The following is a 25,868-nucleotide window of genomic DNA, read 5'->3' as shown; positions in this document are numbered from 1 at the left end:
CAAAAACTTATCTTAATAAAAAAAAAAAACAGAGCTTCTTCTTTCTTTGAAAACTTATCTCATTAATTCAGAGAAACAGCTTTTCTTTTAAGTGAATGCAATACGCTTCCGTAGTATTGATATGTGTTTATTACTAAAAGAAAAACACGCACACACAAAAAGAAAAAAAAAAAAAGAAAAAAAAACAAACAAACAAACAAAAAAAACTTCTACTTCCGCTCCTACTGTTACTTGATTGGATAAAGGACGCCCCACCGTTGCTCTGATTGGCTTCTAATTGCATTACGTATTTCCGCAAATTTAGTCTGTGTTTTGACTGTTGTAAAGAGCTCTTCAGACCATCACAAGTCCGTACCCAAGGAAGCAGTCAGATTTCATAATTTCGGTCAGTAAATTCAATTGCTTTAAACATCACGTTGAAACGTCACTCATCTCCTACTTCAGTCTGCCACTTATGTCGTTTTAATACTAACGGGGAAATATATCAGCTAGCTAGCCAGCTAGCTGTGTTAGCTGCTAGGTCCTATCCTATCTATCAATGTAACTTTAGCGTTAGCAAGTAGCTGTGTTGTGTTGACAGTTGTCACAGCCGATACCCGTATGGGTTCGATGGTTGGTAATGGTATATACTTGCGGAGAAATTGCTGCATAATTGTATCAGAAGCTGAGATAATCAAGGCTGTCAATGTGGTTTCCTTCAGCTCATCTCTAGAGACACCGTTATCTGTATGTAGCCCTGTCTCCCTGTTGTTGACATTGTTGCATGTGCGTGTGTCTAATACGTCCATGTATTATGTCATGTTCCTACTTGTCTTGTTAGTAGATGATTGTTAAATGCTTGAAGATACACACAGCTTGAAGGTTTACTAGATGGCTGAATTCACGAATAACATGTTTAATGAGAGTTTTGCAGCCACATCTTTAGCAAAAACATATTACAACATATTTCTCTTTAATGGTGGTTGCAAGCTTTATAAAGAAATCCGCTTTATGCAGTCTAATCTGTGGAAATATCGGTTGCTCAGACCAGCTCGTTTTTTAGAAATCAGATGAGATTAAAACTGCTCTACCTAACTGGAAAGCTGCCATGATCAGTAGTGTGGCTGCTTTGATAGGAGACATATCAGTAAGCATTTGGGTACCTTACGGTTGACCTCTTTCATGCTGAGGGAGCGGTGCGCTTGCCACTTTCTGGGTGTCTCAGTCTTGTCCCTGACATTTAGGAAATGAAAATGAAGCAGTTTTTGCTGCTTTGAACACACAGGAGAACTCTTATGGACATCTGAAAGCCGACAGGTTTAAACAAAATCAGCATTTGTGTTATTTTCTGCTGTTCATAAAATACAGCAATGAAACTCCAGCAATGTTTTAGTCATATGTTTTAACAACTTTTACAAAGCATTTTGTTATTTGAGATAAATAGCAAGATATGACAGATTATGTCAAAACATTATAAATTCCCTCAAGGGAAAATCAAACAATTTTTCATTCATTTCATTCATTCAAGAACACGTCACAGTCAAGATGGATCTAATTCTATTACTGGTCTTCTTCTAACACCATTGGTGTAAAAGACTTCACACACACTAGATCTGTTCCCTTAACTACAAGAATATCACTCCATAAATGTCCAGGTCACCTGTGACTCCCAGATCCACCTTCTGAATGTGGTCTTTAATACTTAAAATTTACTGCAAGGGTGTCTTTTATAATTCAATTTTATTTTCAACTGTCCAAGTTCAGGAGTAATAATGAGCTGTTTGTATATAAAGTAATTTTATATGATTTGAAGCTCACCATGTGATTATTTATAATTAAGCAGATGCTTTAAAAATGAGGAATATCGGGCATCTTTATACACACTATTATTATATTTGTTTTCATTCATCCTTTTGTCCTTATGTCTGTTACGTTTCCTTGTCTGTCTCACGTCTGTCTGTGTCTGTTTGCACACGGTCCGAAAATATTGACCTTTTATGGACATTTTTTGGCCTGCAAAGTAGGGCTGACTGGTCCATCCTTTCAACTTGCAAGAGACTGGTATTCACCAATCTAAGAGGAAAGATACGAACAATTCCACGCTCTACGAACACGTTCATGAACCTAACGGAAGGTTTCTGTAAAAAACTATTCAAGTACAACTTAGGAACAAATTTAAGAAGAAATTGTTGAATGAGACCCAGGACTTGATTTCGTATGTATTTCGCATTAACAAAACCCGTATCTTCATGTGCTTTACGAAGATAAAGTGGTGTCAAGACATTTTTACCCCAAAACTCAATCACTCTTCTCTGTGTTTTAACTGAAGTGCCACTGTGCTGTTCTGTGGCAGCTGGCCTGTGTATGTTAGTGCAGGTAAGTCTCTGACACGCAGTGTGGAACATCTAGATTTCCCCTCCAAGTTACATATTTATTTTTTGGTTGTGTTTGTTTTGAACTGAATTATGGATGTTAAACCTCAAACTTACTGGCTTTTCTGAGCTGCTATCATGCTCATTTTTACATCCTGCCATGTTTTCCAGTGAAAGTTGGTACAAATACAAATAGATCTTTTATTTTATTTTCATGCTGCCAACTTTGCCATCATTTTCTACTGTTCTTTTTTTTTTTTTTTTTTTAGGATAAAAGTGGGAGAAAAATGGCATCGGACTCTCCACGCAGGCCAAGTCGCTGTGCTGGAGGAGTTTTGGTGCGAGCACAGGCTGCAACGTAAGAGCAGGAATATGCTTTTTATTTTCGTTAAATCTTATTAAAAGTGAAATCTTGTAGAATATTGGTTACAGCCCAATTATCAGTACATTCTTTGACAAGAGCTTCTTGTTGTTACAGAGAGCAGTCGTACATGGAAAGCGTTGTGACCTTCCTGCAGGATGTAGTCCCCCAGGTACGTTTTGATTCATTCATTCACTCACTCACTGCAGTGATGAGGAATTAGTGCAGCTGTAGACCATGCACAGAGCAAATGAAACATGACCCTTTTGAATGGCTACTTGGGTATATGTACACTAAAACATGACAAAATTGTCCCTTTAAAACAATACATACAGAATATAAGGCAGAGCAGCAAAACACTTTCTTTCTCTCACTTTCGTGGGGGGGGGGGGGTTTGAACAGTGGCCTTTTTGTGGAGTTTGCATGTTCTCCCTGTGCACACATGGGTTCTCCAAATTTATTGGTCACTCTATATTCCCCCTAGGAGTGAGTGTGAGTGGTTGTTTGTCTCTCTGTGTTCTGGGTCCCCTTGGTCCTGCGATGGACTGGCGACCTGTCCAGGGTGGACCCTGCCTCTTGCCTGTTAATTGCTGGAATACGCTCCAGCTTTGCTGTGACCCTGAGTGACCCTAAGCACTATAGAAAATGGATGAATGAATTAAAGGAGTTTGAATAAGTTTTCTTTAAACTGGTATCTGAACAATGATAAGAAACCATGCTGGTAAAGTTCTGTGGAAATGACCCCCCAGTGTTTATTTAATAAGTAATTCTAGTATTTTTTCTATTTCTTATTTTCCCTTTTTTGTCTTGCTTTCAAATAAAAATGTCCTCTTAATGTAAAACTAGATGTGACGTATCAGTTGTGGAAATTCATGTTGCTCATTCGTTGTTGTATTTTTCCCTGTTTCTAAACTACAGGCGTACACTGGGGCTCCACCCACGGATGAAAAAGAGAAAATCATATGGGTTCGGTTTGAAAAAGCTGACATCAACGGTGAGTCTGTAAACCCATGGTCATGTCAGAACATTTTTAATCACCAGTCATCATCTGTGGGGCGACTGTGGCTCAGTGGTCGTTTTCCACATTCCTCACAGCAGTCATACCTGACTCTAACAGCAGAACCACCAGAGGGGGTCATTCTGCCTCCGTGCCGAGGCAGTGTATACAGGATATAGATGAGATGTACAGAGGCAGTATTTTCATCCTTCGCAGCAATTTCGTGAAGCAGACGAAGCCTCAACTTAATTATAATGTGGGGTTGTTCCAGGCTCACATTTCAACTAGAAAATATCAAATATGTCACATCACACATGGATGTGTGTTTCAGCTGCACAGTCCCTCCAAGTGTTTGGTTTTGATGGTACATTAGAGAATTCATGCTTTTATGTGAAGGTGATACAATTTAAAATAATTCTACATCCACATTCTTCTGTATAAATGAGAAGAACATGGTGGGTTAATCAATAAAGTCTGTTAACAGTGCAAACAAAGTCTAATGTCATCTGTTTTGGGTTTGACACATAGATGTGACAGATACACTTTGTAGAGCTTCAGTTTGGCTGAAGGTTGTCAGACATGTGTTTACTGTTTCATGTTGTGTTTTCAGACACCGCCCGCAACCCGGAGTTTATGGAGATGCACAGCGGCACTTCCGACCCTCCTCTCTGCCTCATGCTTGGCTACGCTGATGGGATGCAGATCTGGAGCATATCTGTAAGCACATAACTCACTCAGCCCACTCAGCTGCTTCTCTCTAGCAAGGTTTTTCTATAGGTTTTTTTCTTATTTTATGTAGTCTTGAAAATATTGAAACTTTCCATGAAGTACGCAGTAAGAACCAACTTTACTTTGTGCCTTTAACAAAAAACTGTTGAAATGTCCTTTTTTATGGTTGGTGACGCATCATCATCAGTCACTGTTACCACCCTGAAAGATTCAGTGAGGCTAGTGAACTATTCATTTTGTTCTTTACCATGTGTATGATTTGTATTTGGAATTGATTTCATGATTGCATAATGTAAACATTACATCCTTCCTGAGTTCAAAGGTCAGATTCTGCTTAAATCTATTCCTTAACTTGGATTCAGTACAGCTGTCCAGACATGCCGGCTTTAGAAAAACAGCGAGGAAACGATAAAGAAAAGTAGAAATGTCAACAACAAGAAAATGTATATTTCCACATACATATAACACCACACATGTTTTCACACACCCCTAAAAAGCAGATTTAATAAATAAACACTGTTTCCTATCAAGTGTCATAGTTTGCTGCCTCAGGGTCACAATGTGTTGGCAAAATTCATGAAATAATAAAATTTAACTCCTGAATTTCCTTGAAGACTGAATTAAAACACGTGTCCATGCAGTGGAGGTCAAAACAAAGTGGTTCCTGCAGCAATGCAGCAATCATCTCATCCAAGTCTCAGAAAAAGAATATTAAAGAAACTAAAAATGAATCAGCAAATGAATGCTGACTTTAATCAGATCAAAGTGCTGAAACTGCCCCGATTATTTCACCAGTATAAAAATCATTTACAATAATAATAAAAATAATGATAATAATGATACAGGGCTCTAAGTGGGACCACAGTTTGTCGAGTGTGACTACCGTTTGTTTCTTGGTCGTACTGCTGCGTCGAGGACTGGAGTGTGTTTGTGTTCATTCCCTGCTCACCTGAGCTCAGACAAGGATGACGCCGTCATAAACAGCCAATTAAAAGGCAGGGTTGGTTCTTCTCCTCTGATTGGCTCTAATCAACAACTATACACTGTCTTGTGGTGCATCCAGTATGAGAATCACAGAAACTGGAATCAGCTGTAAAACGTGGAGTATCGTAGACTTGGCTCATCTGTGGTTTTCACCGTTTTCACGGTCTCTGAGCCAAATGAATGAAAGAGGCTGGATGAGAGTTGAATGGATTTTGACCTCTGCTGCCCCCCGTCTGTGTGACATCACTTGAACTGATGCTGATCGGGTCTCCTCCAGAAGTTCAGCAGAAGATTAGAGGCCAACAGAAACACTTGACATGCTTCACAGCTGATAGTCCGCTACGGGAAGGTTGGGATCCCGGTTCAGTTTAAGGTTGCAGAGTTCCTCTGATCTGAGTTTGCTTTCACACTGAACTAATCAAACAAATCGGACCTTTTAAAATAACGTGTTCCCTTCTGTACCAGAGCTGGTGACTCAGGGCAGTGCCCTTTGTGTTGTAGTCTGCTTCCTACGTTTGGCTCTCTTGAAGTTGACTGAGAGCTTTGATTAGTTTGTAAGTGGACCTTTAAGTTCTGTTGCTCGTTCAAACCTTCCCAAACTAACTGGACTGTCCGAGCACACAAACTAGGACTGGAATATACTGGCTGATAAACATGACCAGAAAACCAGAGCAGCCTCCATCAGACTTTCCCCGAGTGTCTGAGCTGCAACTGGACGCTTTCCTGGACACAATCCTGGAGACCATCCATGAAGGAAATGTCAGTCGTGGCTGACAAGCTACTAGCAGGAGAAACTACCATGTATTTTTTGAAAAGATAAAACAAACTAAATGTTTGTGGGTGTTTGTGACTTACCTTAATGTGGCATATAATGAAGCCAAAGAGGAGCTGCCTTTTAAGATGAAAAGATGAAACATGAATCCAGAGGAGGTCAGAATCCCAGAAGCAGCTCAGCCTTGTGATCAATGTTTGGTTTTAAAAATAAAGTTTTTTTTCTACTGAACATTAATGCTTCAAATAACGATAAAGAATTTCCTAAATCTCATTATTGTTCATGATTATTTAAATAAGCATTAATGTGTATGGGTAATGATGAAACAGCAGTTCCTATAGGTGGTGCTCAGAGCAACGGGGGGAAATGATGGTGCAGCTACGTTAATTCCCCCAAATTAAAAAGTTCGGTTCACCAGTGCAAGCACTGCAGGAAGTGCGTATGCAGCCCTGTATCTGATATCTTTCTTGAATACTTAAAGAATAAATCATATGTTTATCATTTTTTTCTACTCTGTGTTAAACTCTTCCACTTTTCCACTGTTGTAAAAATATTTAATATTATAAGTATAAATGTAATTTTTGTAGTCTTTGTTTCACATTTTACCTGCAATGTGTTAAAGAAAATGTTCTATCTACTTTTTCAGAGGTCCACTGTCAGTGTGTATTTTTGATTCTGTGGTCATTAGAGTGATCATTAGTAACGCTTTCGAATAGACGGACTCATTACACGTCATAAGCACCTGAGAAATAACTAATAAACCAATAAGTTAACAGTACAAATGAGACTAATAAAAAGAAAATAATAAGTTTATAAAAGGAAAGTGAGACATAAAATAATCCAGTCTGACACTGGTAAACAACAAAACATGCCAATATTTAGTTGTTTTACAGATGTTGTGATCATACATTATATTTACCAGTAATCCCAGTCCTTTCTCAGCTCGTGGTTCTTATGAGAACTACAACGCAGTGCAGCTCTTTGTCCACTAGGTGGGAGCATTGACCATGTTTTGGTCTGGATTCAAACACCAGCAGGAGCCTACTTTCTTAGGGTTGTTACACAAATAAGTAAATAGTTCAAATTGAACTGCTAACTAGAGAGAAGGCACAAATAATCAAAACTTAAAGTAGTGATAAAAAAGTCTTTGAAATTCAGCACCATATAACTACAACCATGACGAGAACTGAAGCAGAACGTTTATTGTTATAGGTGTAGAAGTAGTCAGCAGGGCTTTCCTTACTGTGTTGTTGGTAGTTAGTGTCCGAGCTGAGCTTGCCACAAAGTGTTTGTAAATAAGGATTATTTGGATTTTATCACGTTAAAATGAAGCCTGCTGCCTACTTTTAAGTTTTAAGCTGATGCAGTTTGAGAGGTTGCCACTAGATGGAGCCCTTTTTATTAGGGTGATGCTAATGTTAGCAATGAAATAGTTAACTTGACCTCTGCTTTACAGGTCAGCAACAGCCCACAGACAGTAAAATCTTTCTTTTTTGAATATATAGAGATAAAGCCAAGCTAAATGCCAGTCACTGCAGAGTATTTATTTTATTTTTACAGGCTACTTGTTGAAATGTATTTTCTCTGTTCAGCCTTGTTCTTCTGACTTGGCCAATGTTATGCTCCAGAGGCCTCGCCAGCAGAATAGGCGAGCTATTTTGACCTCTGTTGTGAGTCACTCTTGGAAAATCATTAAAAGATTTTGTCAGCTCTGTAACCTAACAAATTACCCACAACACTGTGGAGGTTTCTTTCACCAAGTATCGCCTTTCATGTAGAGACTGTCACTGAAACATGCAAACTTCACATACATCCTGTGAGATCTAAACACTCCAAAGTCCTTAATCAGTCTCTTTATAAACATCCACAGGCCGCGGATAGGACGACATGCGCTTGCTTTATCCATGATCACACACATTGGATGCTGTGATGTGGCAACTCTTGTGCTGCTAGCAGATTTTCTGCAGCAGTTATTATGGTGGAACAGAACTGTACAGCTGTTTTTGCCACGCTACACACACCCAGTAAAAATATCAGCTTTGTGCATCTCCTTGGCTTCCAGTTTGAGTTGACGTTGTTTTTCTTTCACTTTTCAAAGTTTACAGGATGTCTCAGGGTTGGGCTTTTTTAAAGTAAGCACCCAAGGTGCCTGAGTCTGTAGATGTGGAGTGGCTGTGAAGTGTTTGTGACAGTTTTTAGGTCAACACCCTCTGTAATGGCCCAGCACTGTATGAACACTTCCACGCTCTCATAGATGGGGTCTGACTTGTTGCATGGATGTTGACAGAGGTGTTTAGGTGATGTAGATTATTGTCGCCTGACGCTGAGGTGTCATCCACTCCTGCCTGATAAGACGCAGACTGTCTTCCACTAATTGTCTGTCTGCATATGTGTTGAGGTGAAACAAGATGTTAGTAAATGTGTTGGTACCTGGAGCTCCATAAACCTCTGACATGTTACCCTCCTCAGGCATTTTTATCAATGATACGTACTTGAGGAGGGTTCAGGGGAATAAGGAGTAACACAACTCCAGAAGATGCTAATGAGGAGACATGTTGATGAGGTTAGCTTCTAATCTGTGATATTAAAAAAGGGCGAGTCTACTGCTTTTTGTGGACCCAGACCACATTAGACCAGGTCCTTCTGAAAAACTACCACGGCAAGGGTTTGTGACCTTTACTGTCCAAAGACCCATTTGTACCTCAGCCCAGCTAAATAAAACTTGCTTAGAGGAGCACCTGGAAAGTCAGCACAGCATAAACGTGACCCACAGGAAACATCTTATTTGTGTTTATTTTGGCTGTGTTACAGGTAGTGGCATGACTTTTTTCAATAACTCTACTTTTTGGTCAAGTTTTTGTTTTTCATTCATACTTTCTAATGCATTATACAGCCTCCAGTGACCTTGGTGGCCAAAAACGTCCGCTATAAAATCATCTTGCATCAATATTTCTTTCTGTGGGACTACCAAGGGGCACCAAGATTTGTGTTTAAAATTTCCTATTCAACATCGAATCGACATTTTAATAATCAGTCATGATTTCACAGACACAAACAAATCATTCAAAGCGCCCCCTGGTGGTCCCTCTGTTCCAAAATATATCTGGCAAAAATACCATCATTCCCTGTGTGTGTGTGTGTGTTTTAATGAATCATTAATAATTCAAATAATCAAAGCGGCATTTAAACGCTCCAAATCCTAAAAATGATGTAGTTTTGAGAAAGTCTGAAGCTGTTAAGTGATTTGTGAAAAAATAAAATCTGAAACAAATTTTAAAGATTGATGATACTTATAGCAGTTTCTTTGTGCGTGTACATTTTTGGCCACAAAGGTCAGCAAAGGGCAGAGGGTAGTAAATCTGAGGAGGGCCCAAGGATTAGGGATTAATCTGGTTTTAGTACAGACACTGATGTACAAGCCACTGTGAGGACATTTTAAGCAGATTTGGTCAGATTGTTATTTATTTTAGCAATAATTTTGAGTTTGTTTCCTTCCAAAGAAAGTTTTACTTTAGTTTTGGTAATAGCTATTTTACTGTATTTTGATCCTTCGCATTTCAGCTAAGTGTCAGGCGCGACTTTAACCCTCGTGGAACCTGGAAGGTGAATAGTAACGTGTACAGATTTGGCATGGAAATGTGAAAAAAAATAATTTATTTCTATTTTTCTGTTGCAAAATATGCTCTTTAGAGTTTTTAGTTTTACTAGCTAAAAGTCTGATGTTCTGAGGTCAGCTTGAGTGAATGTTTATGCAAGTTATTTTCAGTTTGTTCTGCAGCTTTGCACTGCATACATTCAATGCTGCATCATGCCACGTCTCATAGTTTTAGTGCCACCAAGCACTTGTTACTATCTTGAAGCACATGCTCCCTCCAAACCTCCAATATGTCCAGCACTGTGTTAGTCATCACTTGTGAATATGGCCCAGATATCTGTTAACAGCTTATGGCATTGTATTTGAGAGATTAGAACAGAAAAGCAGACACTGTGATTCCACAAAAACAGCCGAACCACAAATTAAATGAAAATAATGAATGCGTGTAAGCAGGGAAAGCAACTTTGAAAAAGCAATTTAGCATATTGCACACTCTGTGCCACTAATGTAATGCTGGGAATGTTGTTGATGGCAGAGGATGTCACACAGAGCCGTGTAAGGCGAGGATGAGCTGTGGGGTAATGCACAATAACCCTGCGCATTAACATCCAGCCCACCCCTTCTCATTTTAATCCAGCAAATTCCATTATTCTCCCTTGCAGGTCCATTTGCCTGCACAGGAATCCTACTGTGCTGCCTGCATCCTTTTATTCCAACCATCATGGCTCATATCGTCGTGTCTCCTGTGTTAATCTACCACTGCTGGGCCTCAAGCACTTTGAATAAAAAGACCAAATCCGTCACTTTGAAAAGGCTACTAATTGCACAAAAGAGCGATCATCCTCAGATGGGTTTAAAGATTTAAAACAAACAGATTAAAGCACGAGTAAAGTGATAATGGAGGTTTCGCTGTACTTTAACGTATAAAGAACAAGAAAAGTGGGGCATTCTGCACTTAGAACAATGTGCCGTTACCCACGCCAGACACTGCCAACATCCACACAGGCCACTGACCTGATATTCAGGCATCACATGTGGATGCATAAAGCCTAATCTGGACCCAGTGCTCACGCACAGACGTCGAATAAAGTGCTTTACACTCTGCCTGTACTTCCTGTATTTGTAATAAAAAGAGCAGTAATGCAGCAAACTTTAAAATCCGCTTTATTATGGTCTCCTTTAATGTTTGTCCTTAAAAGTAATTTATAAAGTCTGCGTGGATGCATGTGTTTGATCAGTCCGGCCAGATGACGAGTTCTTACAGGACATCTAGTGCTCACCGTCAAACTGTGTCCCAATCATTCCTTTCCTGTCTCTACATTTCAAATACATAATAATCTTTCAGGTGGAGCTGGGCGATATGGCCTAAAGGTTTTTTTGCATTATCCCGATACACGATATGTATCTTGATGTTTTGCAGTCTCAGTGTGTAAATGATTAATTCATCATTATCAGCATGAAAAGACACCAGTAGGATTTAAGTAAACGCTGCTAAATGTAACTCCATTCTGATTTTTCTCTTTCAACAAACTTTTTATTCTGAACCGGGGACCTGCTGTCATAGACCTAATATCAACCAGTGTTTCCCCAAACATTATGTTACACACCAGCATCAACCCCCGCCAACCCTAGAAGATCAAGTTTATTTTCTATAATTAATTAATACAGTGTGTATTTTTTCATTCAGTTATTTTATATTCAACTATTATGTTTTTTTTTGTTTTATTTTTTTTTCTATTTTGCACCAGATCACAACAGAAGTAATTTAAAGTTCCCTTTCCTTACTTTTATTATAAAAACTAAACAGCCTGATCTTTTTTCTATCTTATTCTCATGTTGACATCTACGAAGAAACACACACATAGACGCTCCAAACGCTGCTGCAATAGTTTATACATGAAGCATTTTATATATGCTCGGGTTACGTCGAGTAAACTCGATATGTCGCCCAGCCCACTGTCAGGTTTGTGATATCAGAGGGATGTTTTTCCATCCCAGAAGCATTTCTTCTAATTCCTAACTCTAAAAATGTCATATTTGTGAGTAACACTGCTGCTGTGCTCTCATACGGTCGTCTGTGTTTTACATTATTTCCAGTAAAGCTGGGGAGAGAAAACAAAACAAGTATAAGACAGTTAGTGAAAGATGGTTGACTGAGACTTCATTTTAACAGGTTTCAGTCCAGACTGGCATCCAGCCCAACTGGTATCAGATATGCTTGTAAATGAGAGTGTAACACACCTTCAAGATAAATTTCTACCCTGGATTGGTTCAAAACGTAGACATGGTCAAATGTTAAGATTTTAACAGAAAGATTTTGGGTTGGCTCATCTGAAACACACGTTATAGCATCTCATCCTAAAGGTTAATGATTAGAAACATTCAGTCACTTCTCTTTTATCATCACAGAATAAAAATAATACAAATAGAATCATATTTAGGGGATTTTAGACCAGTTGTAGGACTTGTTAGCTTGTCTCCTACACTGACTTTCAGCTCGGAACGGAGATATGTTTGTGTGCTGCCTGTTTGGCATCAGCCTGTTTCCACCACTTTTTGCTTCTGGCTCGGCTGTGTTTCATGCCAGTTTTTTGCCTGGTAAATTTTTTGCTAAATGGTTTGGCTGAATCTTCAGCCATCAGATCTCCATCTCACACGGTCACTGTGAATAACTGTGGAAACATAGATAGAGTAAGTTCAGGGGGACAACAGCTCCGGAAAGCCTAATGCCTGAATACAGGAGAGTCAAACTCGTTCTAGTTCAGGGGCCACATGCAGCAGAATCTGGTCTCCAGTGGACCGGAGCAGTGAAATAACAGCATAATAACCTGTAAATAATGAAAACACCACTTTTCCTCTTTGTTTTAGTGCAAGAAAAGCATCAAGATGTTTACATTTAAAGTACTATCCTTTTAGAAAACATTGTGAACAAGTGGAATTTCTGGAGAAAAATAAGCGCAGGTTCAACTCTGTTTTGCCTCAGTTCATTATTTTCATATTTCACATATTTAATGCATTTTTTTATCGAAATTATTTTAGATATTTGTTGATAATATACATTTTTTTATATGTAAAAGATCATTTTAAAATTGGACAGTTTTTACTTATACAATTATTTTATTGGATATATTATTTTCATATGAATTTATTTATTCTTATTTATCTTAGATATTTACTGATTTACTCATGAATCTACAAAATCAGCAAACATTTAATCCCAGGTATCTGGAAGTGAAAAATCTAGTGTTTGACATTATGATTTATGTTATTTTAAATGTACATACGTGTACATTTCTACACGTGTGTAGTAATCCTGACCACTTGATCCGACTCACCTCATCATACAAACCAAAGTCATATTTATTAAGTCAGAAAGATGGAAAAGATGGAACAAGTTATACCCCTGCCTTGGAAATGTTTTACATTTGAACAGAAAAAACGGAAACCTCGTGGACGAATCAGGAATTACAGAAATATTTATTCAAATATTACAGATAATATCTTACCAGATCCATCCTGCAGGTCAGGTTGGACCCCCTGTTGAGCCTTACCTTAACGTTCACTTACATATGTTTAAGTTTTTTATGTATATCTTTCTGATGGGAGGGTTTGGGACGTTTGACATGCTATTGAACTGCTGCTAATTCTCTCAGCTGGCAGGAGAAGCCCAGGAGCTGTTTTCCGTACGTCATGGGCCCGTCCGAACCGCTCGCATTCTGCCAGCTCCTCATATCGGTGAGTAACTCCTTCACCCTGGAACAACGTGAATCTGCTGACGCTACATCTTAACACGTCACGCCTGAATGATCAAGAAGTCTAAGATCTTCTTTAATACATGATTTTTCTTGTTTTGGTTTGTTAATCCTAAACTATTCAGGATAAAAGTGTGAGTGTTTTACAGTTAGTGGGAAAGAACATGTATGTCCCTTCTTGAGACTAAATTATTAGTCTCAAGAGGGAAATTATTAGAATAAAACATCCCATTAAACCCAGAATATGTAATTAATAACTGGAATGGTTATTATCTAATAAACACGATATGTTTTGTTGTAGGTGAAAGAGATTAATGTGCAGCTATTTTTTTCCACCTTCTCTCAACATAACCTGCAGCCCACAAATGTTCTTTCAGCAGTTTTTACACTAGATTTATCTTCCTAAACCACGCAGGGTTGAGGAACCACGCAGCAGATATCTGCATGTGCTTTTGGCATTATATCTTTTATGTGTCCTCAGAAATTTCTTTTAACATGTTTCTAAAATGTCTTTACTGGGGAAAAACACTTGGGTTAACTTGATTTCAGCATCCAACATCAACACTTAAAAGTGAATTTTCTCCGGTGTAGCGTATGTAGTTTTGGGTTGTGGGCACGTTAAATGGTGCTATATCATTAAAATGAAAGAGTGCTCCTTGCTGCTTCATCCTAATGCTGAAGTAAATCTACAGTTACTGTTGGCATGCTCTCAGTCAGAGCAAGCGGGGCTTTGAAGCCAAAGTCTCTCTGCTGCCAAAACCCAGCTGGAAAACTCACTGTGCTCTTACTCTGCTGTTGGTAAACGCTCCAACTCCTTCACTGGAGCGCTCCTGGATAAGCCAGGTACGCATGCATGTTATCGGTGGACATTTGCTGCTTGTAATGTACGTCTGCTTGGATGAGGTGGAAGACTGACGTTTACTCATATGGACAAAATGTCACACAGTCGGAGGAAATTCTGCTTCTGTTAGTCTGCTGTTCTGCAGACGCTGTGTTGTCAACATGAACGCATTCTAGGAACTTTATACCAACCCCGCATGCACCCTATATGGTATAGATCATTTCTGTTTAGATTTTGGGGAACATCACTGCATAAATGTTCTCACAAATGTGTAACTGTATGTTTGTTTTTGTTGTTGTTGCTGTTGTTGTCTGTCCAAAACAGACCTCTCTTCTAAATAAGGTGAATCTCTACGGGACTGCTGTACAAATACTGGTTGATTAAATAATGCAATAAAACCCAATAAGGTTTTAAAAAGATTTTAACACATCTCCACAACAAACTTGTACAACACCAGATAAAAGTGGACATGTTGAGCCTGTAAGACCTTCCATTTACATTCCAACTTAGATAAACTCATAGTGCTCTCTCTTCTAGCTTGGGATTGAATATTGTTTTATAATTACTAAGCTGAGTTTGGTCATGGTTCTGTCTCTACCGATGCTACAGAACGTGCTCTACGTGCTGTGTCTCTTGAAGAGAAACAGCACGTCTGGCCTCGCGCAGGAAGTGGATTAAAATGGAAAAGTTCAGCACTAAGGGTTGGTTTTAGACACAGGACACAGATGTAAACCAGGATTAGGTTTTAATCTCTACTAGTTAAACGAGCACCATTTAAGTCACTGTCCTAATCTTTGTTTAAAGGTCCCATATTATACATTTTTTCAACAATTTCATGTGGGTGTCAGAGGTCCAACAACATTGTTTTCAAAGTGTATTACCCCAAATTCTGCCTTGGTCCTTAATTTCAGCCTTTCGAAAAGTAGCTCTAGTGAGCTCTACATTTAAGTGTTCATGAGTGGTGCCTGTGCACGTCCCTCTCTGGGAGATGATCTGGCTTTCGCTGGCACCCGATCTGTGATTTTAGAGGGTAGGCTCAGCTAAAAGGAAAGGAATTTCAACAGGGAACAAGATGGTGACCAAAGTGAATATCTTGCCCCTATTCCTGCATCATCTTCATCATCACTTCTCAGCCCAAAAAGACAACCGTTCACAAAAAGTTAGCCAGAAAAGTTCAGCAGCAAAAATGTAAACATCTGAAGAATATAGGAACATAAAATGAAAATAAGTTGTGCAAGTTGAGCTGCACATGGAACAGAGAGCTATGATGCAGAAAATCAACACCAATGAGACAACTGTGATAATATAAAACGTAAAAATGATTATTTTTTACCCAGGTGTTCATGATTGTGTCTCAGTGACTACAAAGCACATTTAAATGGAGCCTTGGTTAACTATTCGGTCATGCAGTTTTTATTTTGTACAAAACAAATACAATCAAATAGAAAACAATCATAATGCAAACGATAGCTTCCACATCTGGAGAGCTGCATCGTGAAAACATCTCTGAGTTCAGGTCCTTCTTCAGAAATTAGCTCTAAAACATTTCCTTTGTACATACAGAAGTGGTGGGAAAAGCGGTTTAATCAAAATAAATCAGTAGATTCCTCCTGTCTGCAAGCAGTCAGCATCATGTTAAACCTTCCTCTTTGAAGGATGGATTTAAGAATAAACTTGGTCTTAGATTAGCTCTAATCGTCTTCTTGCAACTGGTTTAGTTTAAAGCATAACAAGCTAAAACTGGTACTTATTTTAACCAGCTCAGCTATAACATCATTTTACTCTGGCACTATGCCTAGCCCCTAATTTGGAAGGTGAACATTACTTTGTCATAAATTATTAGGTTTGTGTTATTTACTAAAGACTGTTTCACATTATAGTTGGGCTTGATTTGATTTAATCCAGACAATTCTGTCAAGTTTCACATTTTCTTAGTTTTTATTCTGGAAAATGTGTGAAAAATTGAATAAATGATGGGATATTTATTAACATCCCCTAAAGCCCAAACGACAGATTTATTCAGGTCCTGTAAACACTAATAAAACAGGAAAATGGTGTTTATTATCAACTGTTGCTCAAAGTTTAGACCCTACTGTACTAATGTTTAGAAATGATCTAGTTTCCGAAGGTGATCAATTACATCTGTCAACATGGCGTTAGCCTCTGTTATAAAGGGGAAAATGAAACTTTTCTCTTCTGTTTTATTGAAATGTACTCAGGGATATTAACAGACACAATATTTTTACACTGGGGGCCCATTCTGTGGGGTCTCTAGATGTTCCCAGACACCAAGAACATGAAGATGGACCTGAATCTTTACTTTGGGATGCCCTTTTAGGTGGTTTTCTGATATGATCAGGACCAAGGGGGTTAAGTTATATTTCACATCAAGCTACACACTTTTTTAATGTGGTTTTCTTATTAATTGTCCTACTTACAAATATAATTGGTTTTAAAATATAGTTTTGTCAAATAGCCACAAATATGAGAGACAGTTGTTTTGTTGTTTTTTTCATATAGATATGGTTAGCTAGGATGCTAAAGCTAACCAGAAAGTTAGTAGCAGTGTTTATGTCCGGGAAGCTGTGGTGCAGCCAGTTTAACTGTTCCACTGATTAGACACTAGGTTTATATTTTAGCGCTCCAGGTGTCAGTCAGTGATGTAAAAAACTGCTCTGTGGCATTTTGCTTTGGTGAAAAACAGCTTTTTGTTCTCCTACATGTTCCGGTCCTTTTCAGATTTCAACAACACACAATGGCAGCATTTGAAGAGTACTGGAAGTGGATGAAAGCAAACCACAGTAATAAGAAGCAGCAGATAGTCTGACACATGAGGGAAGTAATTCTCTCAGCAGAAAATAAATATGAATTGTACTGGCGGGGGGGGGGGGGGGGCATGATTGCAATCTGCTAGGACGCAAACAGTGTTGCACTGTGGTAAGCCATTAAAAGGCCAATTGTCTGGCATGGGAGGCTGTAAACGGGCGGACTTAAAGAGCCCGAAAATAGGTGTTGATTATAATAGGCAAGGTTATCCTTTCCTGGAATAGACAGGAAGTAGTAGTTTTCTACAAGGAATACATTTATTCCCATCCTCCCTGGAGTTTACAACCTCCGATCCTCTGTTGTCTTGGAAAATTAGCCAGTGGTGCCTGGCTGAAAATAAATGGCTATTGAGGGATGTAAAAAAACGTGTATAACAATATATGATGCAGGTCTTTGTGTTTTTTTAAATAGAAATTTAACTGTATTTGTAACAACAGGCTGTGTTATTTACACTTTCTTCAGTAGTCTCCGTAGAAGTCTGCTTCGCTACTGTCTCTTACACTAAAATTCACATAAAAATCTTCTTGTTCTTTAAATGTTGCATTTAAACCCAGAAAGTTGTTTTTATAAATGTGCCGTTTCCCTAAGTCTCAGATAGGCATATTTTTGTTAGAGCTGAGGATCAGGACTGGAAAAGATGTCTGATGACAGAAGCCTGAAAGAAGAAAGGGCCCTTTAGGGAGTGTTAAGGTCTACTAGGGAAGGCACTCACACCACACCACAGGAACTTGGGCTGATTACTGCAAAGCCTCAAATTACAGTCTTCTAAAGGGTAACATCTTCTTCAATCTAAGTTCCCCATTCCCCTCAATCCCCTCATCCTCTAACTTCAAAAAATGAGACAATTAACGAAAAATACTGGATCGCTCCACTTAGTGCAGCATGTTTTCTCTTCACTTTTTAAACATTGGCTGGCTTTTATAGCATGCTGTAATCTGACCCCGAAACCCCAAAAACAAACAAGACTGTTACTGGTATCCACTTTTGCAGCATTCAGTTTTTTTCTCCATCTTTTTCTTGAGAAAACAAAGGCATTTTCCTTTCAAATGTCCTTTTATCAAAGATACAATGTGAGCATGACTGAATTACAGAGCAGTAGTAATGTAATCAGCACCGTTGGTGTGCTGGTAGTAGGCTGCCAGTTGGTTTGAGGCTGGCCAGAACTAGAGGCCTGACATGTTAAAGAATGACCCTCTTTGTTCTGTACATTTAGTTCTGTTTGCCATCTGCCTCATCAGTTGACTCTTCTTTCTCTTCAGGTCCTTTAAAGATGGACAGTTTTGCTGAAAAGAGACCCTTGCTGGGGGTCTGCAAGAGCGCTGGGTCGTCTGGGTGAGTTCATCCATATAATACAACTGGCATCACGTCCTCTTTGAAGGACGTAACAGTGAAGGTCACATATTTACACCACAATCTCTGTCACTAATGATGGAGTTTCTCTTATGGTTCTTCACACTGTAGAAGAACAAAAGGATGTTAAAACACTATACTGTACAGTATCTCATTAAAAGTGGTAATAGATGGTCATGGGGTCATGGGGATGGCAACTAGATGTCACCTCATTTGGCTGTTAATATTCTTATGGGTTAACTTCTGTGTTGCATCGCTGCCTTGGTTACATTGTTATGGTCGAGCGGGACTGGCATTCACTTTATCGCTCACCTAATAAACAGTAAGTCAGATTAATCCCAAGGCATTATAAAGATAAACTTCAATATAAATCTAAATGGATTTAATCCAGATATAATCTACTTCATTGCAATACACAGAATCACTTCCCCCCCCCCCCCATCAGTCAGAATTTGTCAAACTACCACTGGAACTGAGTAATAGGGGTTTAAATAAAGTGAAACGGATGGATTTTACATCTACCTCTTTTTTTCCCCAAAAACATTTGCCTTCAAAATGACTACCTTGGAGTCGTGGACTGGAAAACACACCTGTCTTCATTTATCAAATGAAGGTGGAAATGAGAGCACATCTGATCGCAGGAATGATCTTACGATTGGATCCACGTGTGATTTATGAAACGTTCGTATCCGACCGGTCCCAGCGTAGGAATGATCAGACCTTTATAAATGCGGTGGCTGAAATCCATTGTCAATTATTTGTGGTCCAGAGTTCTCCCCCGGTGAGGTCAAACCACAGAGAGACCTTCTGCCAAAAAAATAGAAATTTTTTGGAGGTCGAGATCAAAAACCTAGTGGAAAAGAAGAGAGAGGCGTTCACAAACACGCTTCATGGAAGAGGATCACGAGGCAGTTAACCGCCGTTGTTGATCCGACTCCAGCTGAGGTATGAATAAAATTCCCAACAAGTAGCCTATATAGCTCATAATGTTTCATTTGTTTTTAATTTGTGTAATTAGGCCAAGCCTGGTAACTGAAACTCACAAGGTTTGACTCTGCGCACTTGAAAATATAGACGATGCTGAGAGATCAATGAAAACATTAAAAAACAGTTAAAACGTTTTCAAACTGCTAAATGTCTGCATTTACCTGCATTAGCTGAGCATCATTGTGCTCAAGGTTCTGTTATATTAAGCCACTTTTTATAGCCTAAAAGAGAAAGTTGGTAGCCTACAGCATTTACTGGACAGGTGGAACGAAGTTCTCGCTTCTCTTGGAGTAAGTGACAAGCTTTACTCCGCTCTGTTACCTCTTACCGAGTGAGCCGCAGTAGAACTGGGCAGGAAGTTGAGACTCCTGTGTTTGTTTGGCAAAATTACATTATTAGCAGAGCAGTGTCACATTTCCTGAATACAATTTCACTCTTATTATGGTCTGTAAATGTGCACAAATAGAGACTTTGTTCATATGGATCCATTCCTAGAAAATAATTTCCATTTGTTACATCTGAAAGAAATCACATTTCTGAAGGCTGGTGGCTTTTATTTTATCATGACAGTGAGTATTTATGTGGTGGAAACCCTGAACACATTCAGCTTTATAATAGTGTAAAGAACATACCTGGAGGCTGCACAGGCAAAGTTAACATAACAAGCCAGCGACTCCAACAAGCAAGTTACCGCAGTTACCAAGCTCCCAATCTCATCATCATCACTGAATCCAGTGCATTCTTCATCCTCGGTGTCGTTTCTGAACTGCTGCTCGATCACCGTTTTCAGCTGCGTATTTTCCTACCTGCAGTTTGTAATTTGCAGAATAGGATTTTCTTCTTGGGGGCATTTTGTTGTCTTTAAGTTAATGTTTTATTTACTTTTTTCAGCGTTTCAGGAGCAGCAAATACCGTGATAATTACAAGCCTAGAGCGCCCTCTCGCGGCTGTAGACAGTAATGTTTACTCCTTTGTTCATGTCAGTCGGTTTGAATTAACATTTAAAAACATGTTAATTTATATAAGTCACACATGACTATAAGTTGCAGGACCAGCCAGACTATTAAAAAGCAGTGATGCATCTTTGAAGCAAACAAGGGCAGGACTTTAATTTGATGGAGACACTATGTGGCAAATCACATGAGAGGAAGACTTACCACCATATACAAGAAGGAAGGGGGAGATGCTAAGAAGACAGCATAATGCTGCATTCCAGGTATGAAATGGCAGAAACTGATGTGTTTAAATGTAAGTACCTCAGGGGAAAAAGTAAAAAAAACAAACAAAAAAAGCAGCATCTGGGTGCTTTCAGTGATACAGGAGGCTGAAAACTTGAGTACAGAAATCGTAAAACTAACATATCTCTTGCTTTATATGAAGTGTCCTAATGTTCAGACTGTATTTATTTACTCTTGTTTGTTGTGGTTCTGTTTTCACTTGGTTATTTAAAGGTTTGATTCAAACCTTTAACAATAGCAATAGTGTTTTTTTTATTTTATTGTAACATAAAATGCATAAAAATAAGGCTTTTATGAAAATCTGAAAAAATTTCTTTCCAACACAGAAACCATTCACAATTGCTAATATAGACTGAAGTATAAGCTTTCAGTGATGCTAGATAATGCTGGAGAAACCGACTCTTTCACGGGAGTCGAATCTTTGAAAAGAACTGGTGCGTCATTACTGTAATAAATGCAGCTAAATGAGGAGAGAAATTAAAATGAAGTGATGTGTAGAAGGAAAAACAGAAATCTGGTGGTAAATAACTTTGCAGGTTCCTTGCTAGAAAAAAGTGTTTTCATTGTTGTTCAGCATTTTCATGAAAATATTTATATATGCAACTTAAAAAAACATGCATTTGAGTTGCGCTGGCCTCAAAAATCTTTGTCAAGGGGAAATTCTGATTGGCCGGCAACTTTAGGAATCTACTAATCTCATTAGCTGCTTATCAGAATAGTTTATTCAGAGCCCTGGACTTTTGGGGTAAAAAACAAACTACAGACACTTTTATATGCTGTTGGATTATTGTTCCTTTGTGTTGCTTTTCCCTTAAATACTATAAAATGCAACAGAAGCTACATCTGAAAGGCAGTTTTAAATGGCAAGGGGCATGAAATGATGCTCAGGTTTTTGGTATGACTCCATCACATGCAGCCATCTGGAGGTGAAGCAGTGATGTTGGTATAGTGTCTGTGATGGATGGATCCTTGGTGGCATATCAAACAATGTATGGCTCTCTGGGATGCTAAAGTCTACGAATGGACATATTCTGTATTTACAGAAGACCTCAAGGCATCTTTTACTCGTTTTTTTATACTCTGCCAGTGCCCTCCCCCCTCTTCCCTTTCTTACTCTTCCAGTGCAAGACAAAATTTAGCTTAATATATCCTCCCCTCAGGAAATGAAATAAGGAAGTCTGTCCTCAGCTGGGCCTTGATAGAGACCACCTTCTTAATGTTTTCCAGGACCTGCTTCCCCTGTCTTTCTGACGTTGTTGCCATTGCCTCTGCTTTTCCTATGTCCTCACTGACATTGAGCCATGTAGTGCTCTGACGGTTTGGCGAATCAACCAGGCGTCGCTCGCCACTAATGCTGAAAACATGCACTGTGTTGAAAAGCAGAAACCCTGACCTCTGGCTGAATGGCATAGCCCGGTCCTTTCCCCTACAGAAGTGCTTGGTAAATAATACTCTGGTCAAAGACAAGAAGGAAAAAGGCTTCCGGGTGCGGCACAGTACTTTCCACTGGGCCTGTTCATAAACCTACTAAAGGTCCTCACACAGTTTTTTGTATATAATCATTTCGAAATAACAGCTTTTGTTAACCACCAAAAAGGATGCCGTCCTGACACTTAAATGGAAAACAGATTGGAGCCTTGGCCGCTGTAGCGGTGCTGGTTTAGAAGTTGGTTCAGCCAGCTCTAGGCTTAGATTACAAGATTTGCAAATTAAAGGAAAACCAGAGAAGGGAAAAAGCATGTGCTGAAGCCCTGTACTTGCGGATTTCCAGCCAGCCACACTAAACATAATTTTATCAATGGAAAGGATTATGCGTTAAGTCCAAACAATGTATGGATGCAATGATTTTCCTGACAGTACAGCCACATATGGGTGCTTTTCAGTCTCTGCATCGGTGCCAGTTGACTTCAAGAATCAGTGAAGAATTCTGGTGTCGTTGCATTGGTATGTCTGCTCACATTTCTGAAACAGACGTGTTCCCTTCTGCCACTTGTCATTCTTATCATTGTCATCAATTTTAGTTATATACACACATATTAAAATTCTGGGAGATTTTCTCTGTTGTAATAAATGTAAATTTCATGTCCAAGATAGAAGCAACTTTACTGGTAGTGGGTGTTGGAGTAACTCTTGTTGGGCGAAAGTTCAGTGATGAATAAGCGTGCTTTGTTCCTTGGAGTATGGGAACTGTAAGTGACATTTCCAAACTACCCCCTCACAGCATCTCCAGATGTTCAGAGGATGTGGCCTTTTTTAACTTTTACCCAATGTAATCCTCCGTCACCATGTAGATTATTTCTGGATGTGCTCTTACAAGGCTCTGAGCCAGGATCACGATCATGTTTGAGAGTATGATTATAGATATGGTGTACTTTTATCTAGTCCATGTCACATTTATTCAACATTTTGTGGCCATTTAATCATATGAATTATTCATTAATGAAAAAAGCAAAAGTTTGTGAACTCAAGTTGCTTTAGAAGTGACAGTATCATAGAAACAAAACTTTTAAGGTCTAAGTTTTTGATGCTGTTATTGGCTACATAGGGCAAGTACCACATTTTTCTGTATAGGACATCAAGGTTGTGTTTCACTTTATCTGCAGTGTTACCCAACAGGTACCAGAGTTCCAAACTCCAGTAACCTGGCGGGCAGCAGTAACCTGGTGGACACTGGTTAACTAGTGGACACTGGTAACCTGATGGACACTTGTTAACTAGTGGACACTGGTAACCTGGTGGACACGGGTAATCTGCTAGACACTCGTCAAGGAAGCAGTGGAACTGAGGAAGGAGGCCTTTCAGGCTTGGCTGTATTGGGCGTGAAGTGAAGCCGCTGTCATATGCCATTGTTGTGGGGCCATTTTCTTTACATTTGTGATGGATTTAATGGTTAACTGTAAGGTTTTTATTCATTTATTGCTTTAAGGTTTTGGACATTTTTCTTATAACCCACCCTTGATTTCTTCTTCTCCAAATCTTGTCCCTGAGTTCCTCAATCTTCATGGTGCCTCTTGTGTTTCACTCTTTTAGATCAGGGCCGGTATTCCTAACGATTCTGAGAGTCCTAAAAATTCCTAGCAAGGAGTCTTGGCTTAGGAGTGATTCCAGAACATTTTCAGAAAATCCTGAGCAAGGAATGGACAGAAACTCCGATCTTAGTGAGGAGGTGTGGTTGACCTCGTTGCTCGGTATGAGTCATCATTTAAAAAGCTGTGATTGGTTGATCCTAAAAGCTAGACACACCTTTGGTAAAATTGGGCATAGAATAGACCATCAAATCAGTAAACTTAATCATAGAATCTACTCCGTATGAAAACAGTGTAATTATAAATACTGTTTTACATAAAAAGGAAATTTGTTATATAAATGTAAGCTATTTAAAATCATCCTACATAAAATGTAGAAACTCAGACCCACTCAGTATTCACATACTGATAGTTCTATTTATTAGCTTACATTTATTTACTATGCTGGTAATTGTTGTACTTTCAACTTTGAACATTTCAGCTCCATTTTGCATTAATGAGGGTAAAATGGCTTCCACCACTGTCTGGGATTGGTGACCGGCCTGTAAGAAGAACTGCCGGTTGACATTCAGATCTACCACAAACCAGTGAACAGCGATGAAGAAGGAAACCAGCTGGTCAGAGGAACAGTGTTTGCTCCTGGCTCAATTTGTCAATGAGCATAAAAGTGTTTTGTGAGGTATATTTCACGAAAAAACACAAATATGATTCCTGCACATTCCAGTCTGTAACGTTTAATTAATTCACTGTCATCCGGTGTTTGGAGAACATCTCTCCTGCATCTTCTTTCCGCCATGTTGTCCTCTGCTTAGGGGTCTCCTGGGCATCTTAAAAATCCTCTTCCCGGCTCTTAACAGATTTCACTTTAGGAGCTCTCTTAAGAGCAAAGATTCTTTAGGAATAGCTTTTATCTTTACGAGGATCTACTCTTCACTTTTAGGGGAAATTCTAAGAAAACATCTGGATTCTCAGGATTTCCTTAGAATTTGGCCACTAGGAGCAACTCTTTGCACTAAGAATCTTTGGGAATACAGCTCCTGATGTATATAGAGATCACATCAAACTTTAATTACACACAAGTAAACCTTATGTATCTCATTTTGTGACCCCTAAAGGTAGCACTAGACTAGATCATGTTTTTTGGTTTGTTTTTGCCCTAATTTATTTTAATATGTTAAAGTTTTTTGATTTCAGTTCAGAAATTTGCACCATTTTGCAGATATTTACATAGTATATAAAAAAATCTATTTAAATTACATATTGTAATGCAATAATATAAATAAGAGAAACACTTTGCAACCACCTGTACTTGTGAAGATGATGTTATACACAGGGTTAGCTCCAAACCAATACTTTCAACACTCACATTCACGTGACAAAAAAACAAGAAAACAGTTAAATATGTAACAGCCGTATTTCATGAATATTTGTACTAAAATCGGCTTGAAGTCTGGCTGTAAAAGACTACAGGATTTTAAATACATGGTCACAATCAACAAACCTTCCTTGTCGAACACAAAGACGTTTGATTGTAAAAGCCCGTCGTCACACTAAGCCCTCATGTTTCAGTGCTTTCTGATAACAGGTTTTGCTCTGTGAACCGGATGTGTCCGTCTTCTAAAATGAATTAAATGGAGCATTTGTACAAAATGAGCCACCAGATTAAGGGGATTTGAGGAAGTGATGCTTTCTATCCACCATGGGGATCTGATGTTCCTCACTGCTACATTATGACAGACATGCTTGTGTTACCCAAGCCTTGTATTTAAGTACATTAATGTGGTACAGAAAGTACATCTTATTTCAGTTTTAAGGCCTAACAGAGTTAGACATAATAATAGCTAAAAAAGAAAACCATGGCTTCTGATTGGGTAAAGACAACCTGAGCTACACAACAGCACATGGTATACTACACTGTGACATTAATGAATTAACCAAAGTTTAAGTCAAAATACAGAAAGCAGCAAGAAAAATAAATAAATCTAACCTTACTGCTTCCAGAGTGGTTAAGAGAATAATAAGCAGCCATCCAAATGCCCTTGATTGACTGAGCCTGCTG

The 25,868-nt window shown here is 38.8% G+C and overlaps 1 protein-coding gene across 2 annotated transcripts in view; it reads left to right on the top strand.

Annotated features, from left to right (window-relative positions):
• Positions 1–299: 299 nt before the first annotated feature.
• Positions 300–25,868, top strand: part of bcas3 (BCAS3 microtubule associated cell migration factor) — a 446,220-nt gene continuing 420,651 nt past the window's right edge. For both annotated transcript variants that reach the window (XM_041994763.1, XM_041994762.1), the window contains exons 1-7: positions 300–385; positions 2,621–2,709; positions 2,830–2,884; positions 3,631–3,706; positions 4,320–4,426; positions 13,443–13,524; positions 18,468–18,540. In XM_041994763.1, the coding sequence (XP_041850697.1) occupies positions 2,639–2,709; positions 2,830–2,884; positions 3,631–3,706; positions 4,320–4,426; positions 13,443–13,524; positions 18,468–18,540 (464 nt within the window). In that variant the 5' untranslated portion in view covers positions 300–385; positions 2,621–2,638. The remainder of the gene's footprint in view (positions 386–2,620; positions 2,710–2,829; positions 2,885–3,630; positions 3,707–4,319; positions 4,427–13,442; positions 13,525–18,467; positions 18,541–25,868) is intronic.

This window comes from Melanotaenia boesemani, chromosome 9 (genome assembly GCF_017639745.1).
Source record: "Melanotaenia boesemani isolate fMelBoe1 chromosome 9, fMelBoe1.pri, whole genome shotgun sequence".
Lineage (NCBI taxonomy): Eukaryota > Metazoa > Chordata > Actinopteri > Atheriniformes > Melanotaeniidae > Melanotaenia > Melanotaenia boesemani.
Note: the sequence above shows the minus strand (reverse complement) of the source record. Positions and strands in the feature narration are given on the sequence as shown.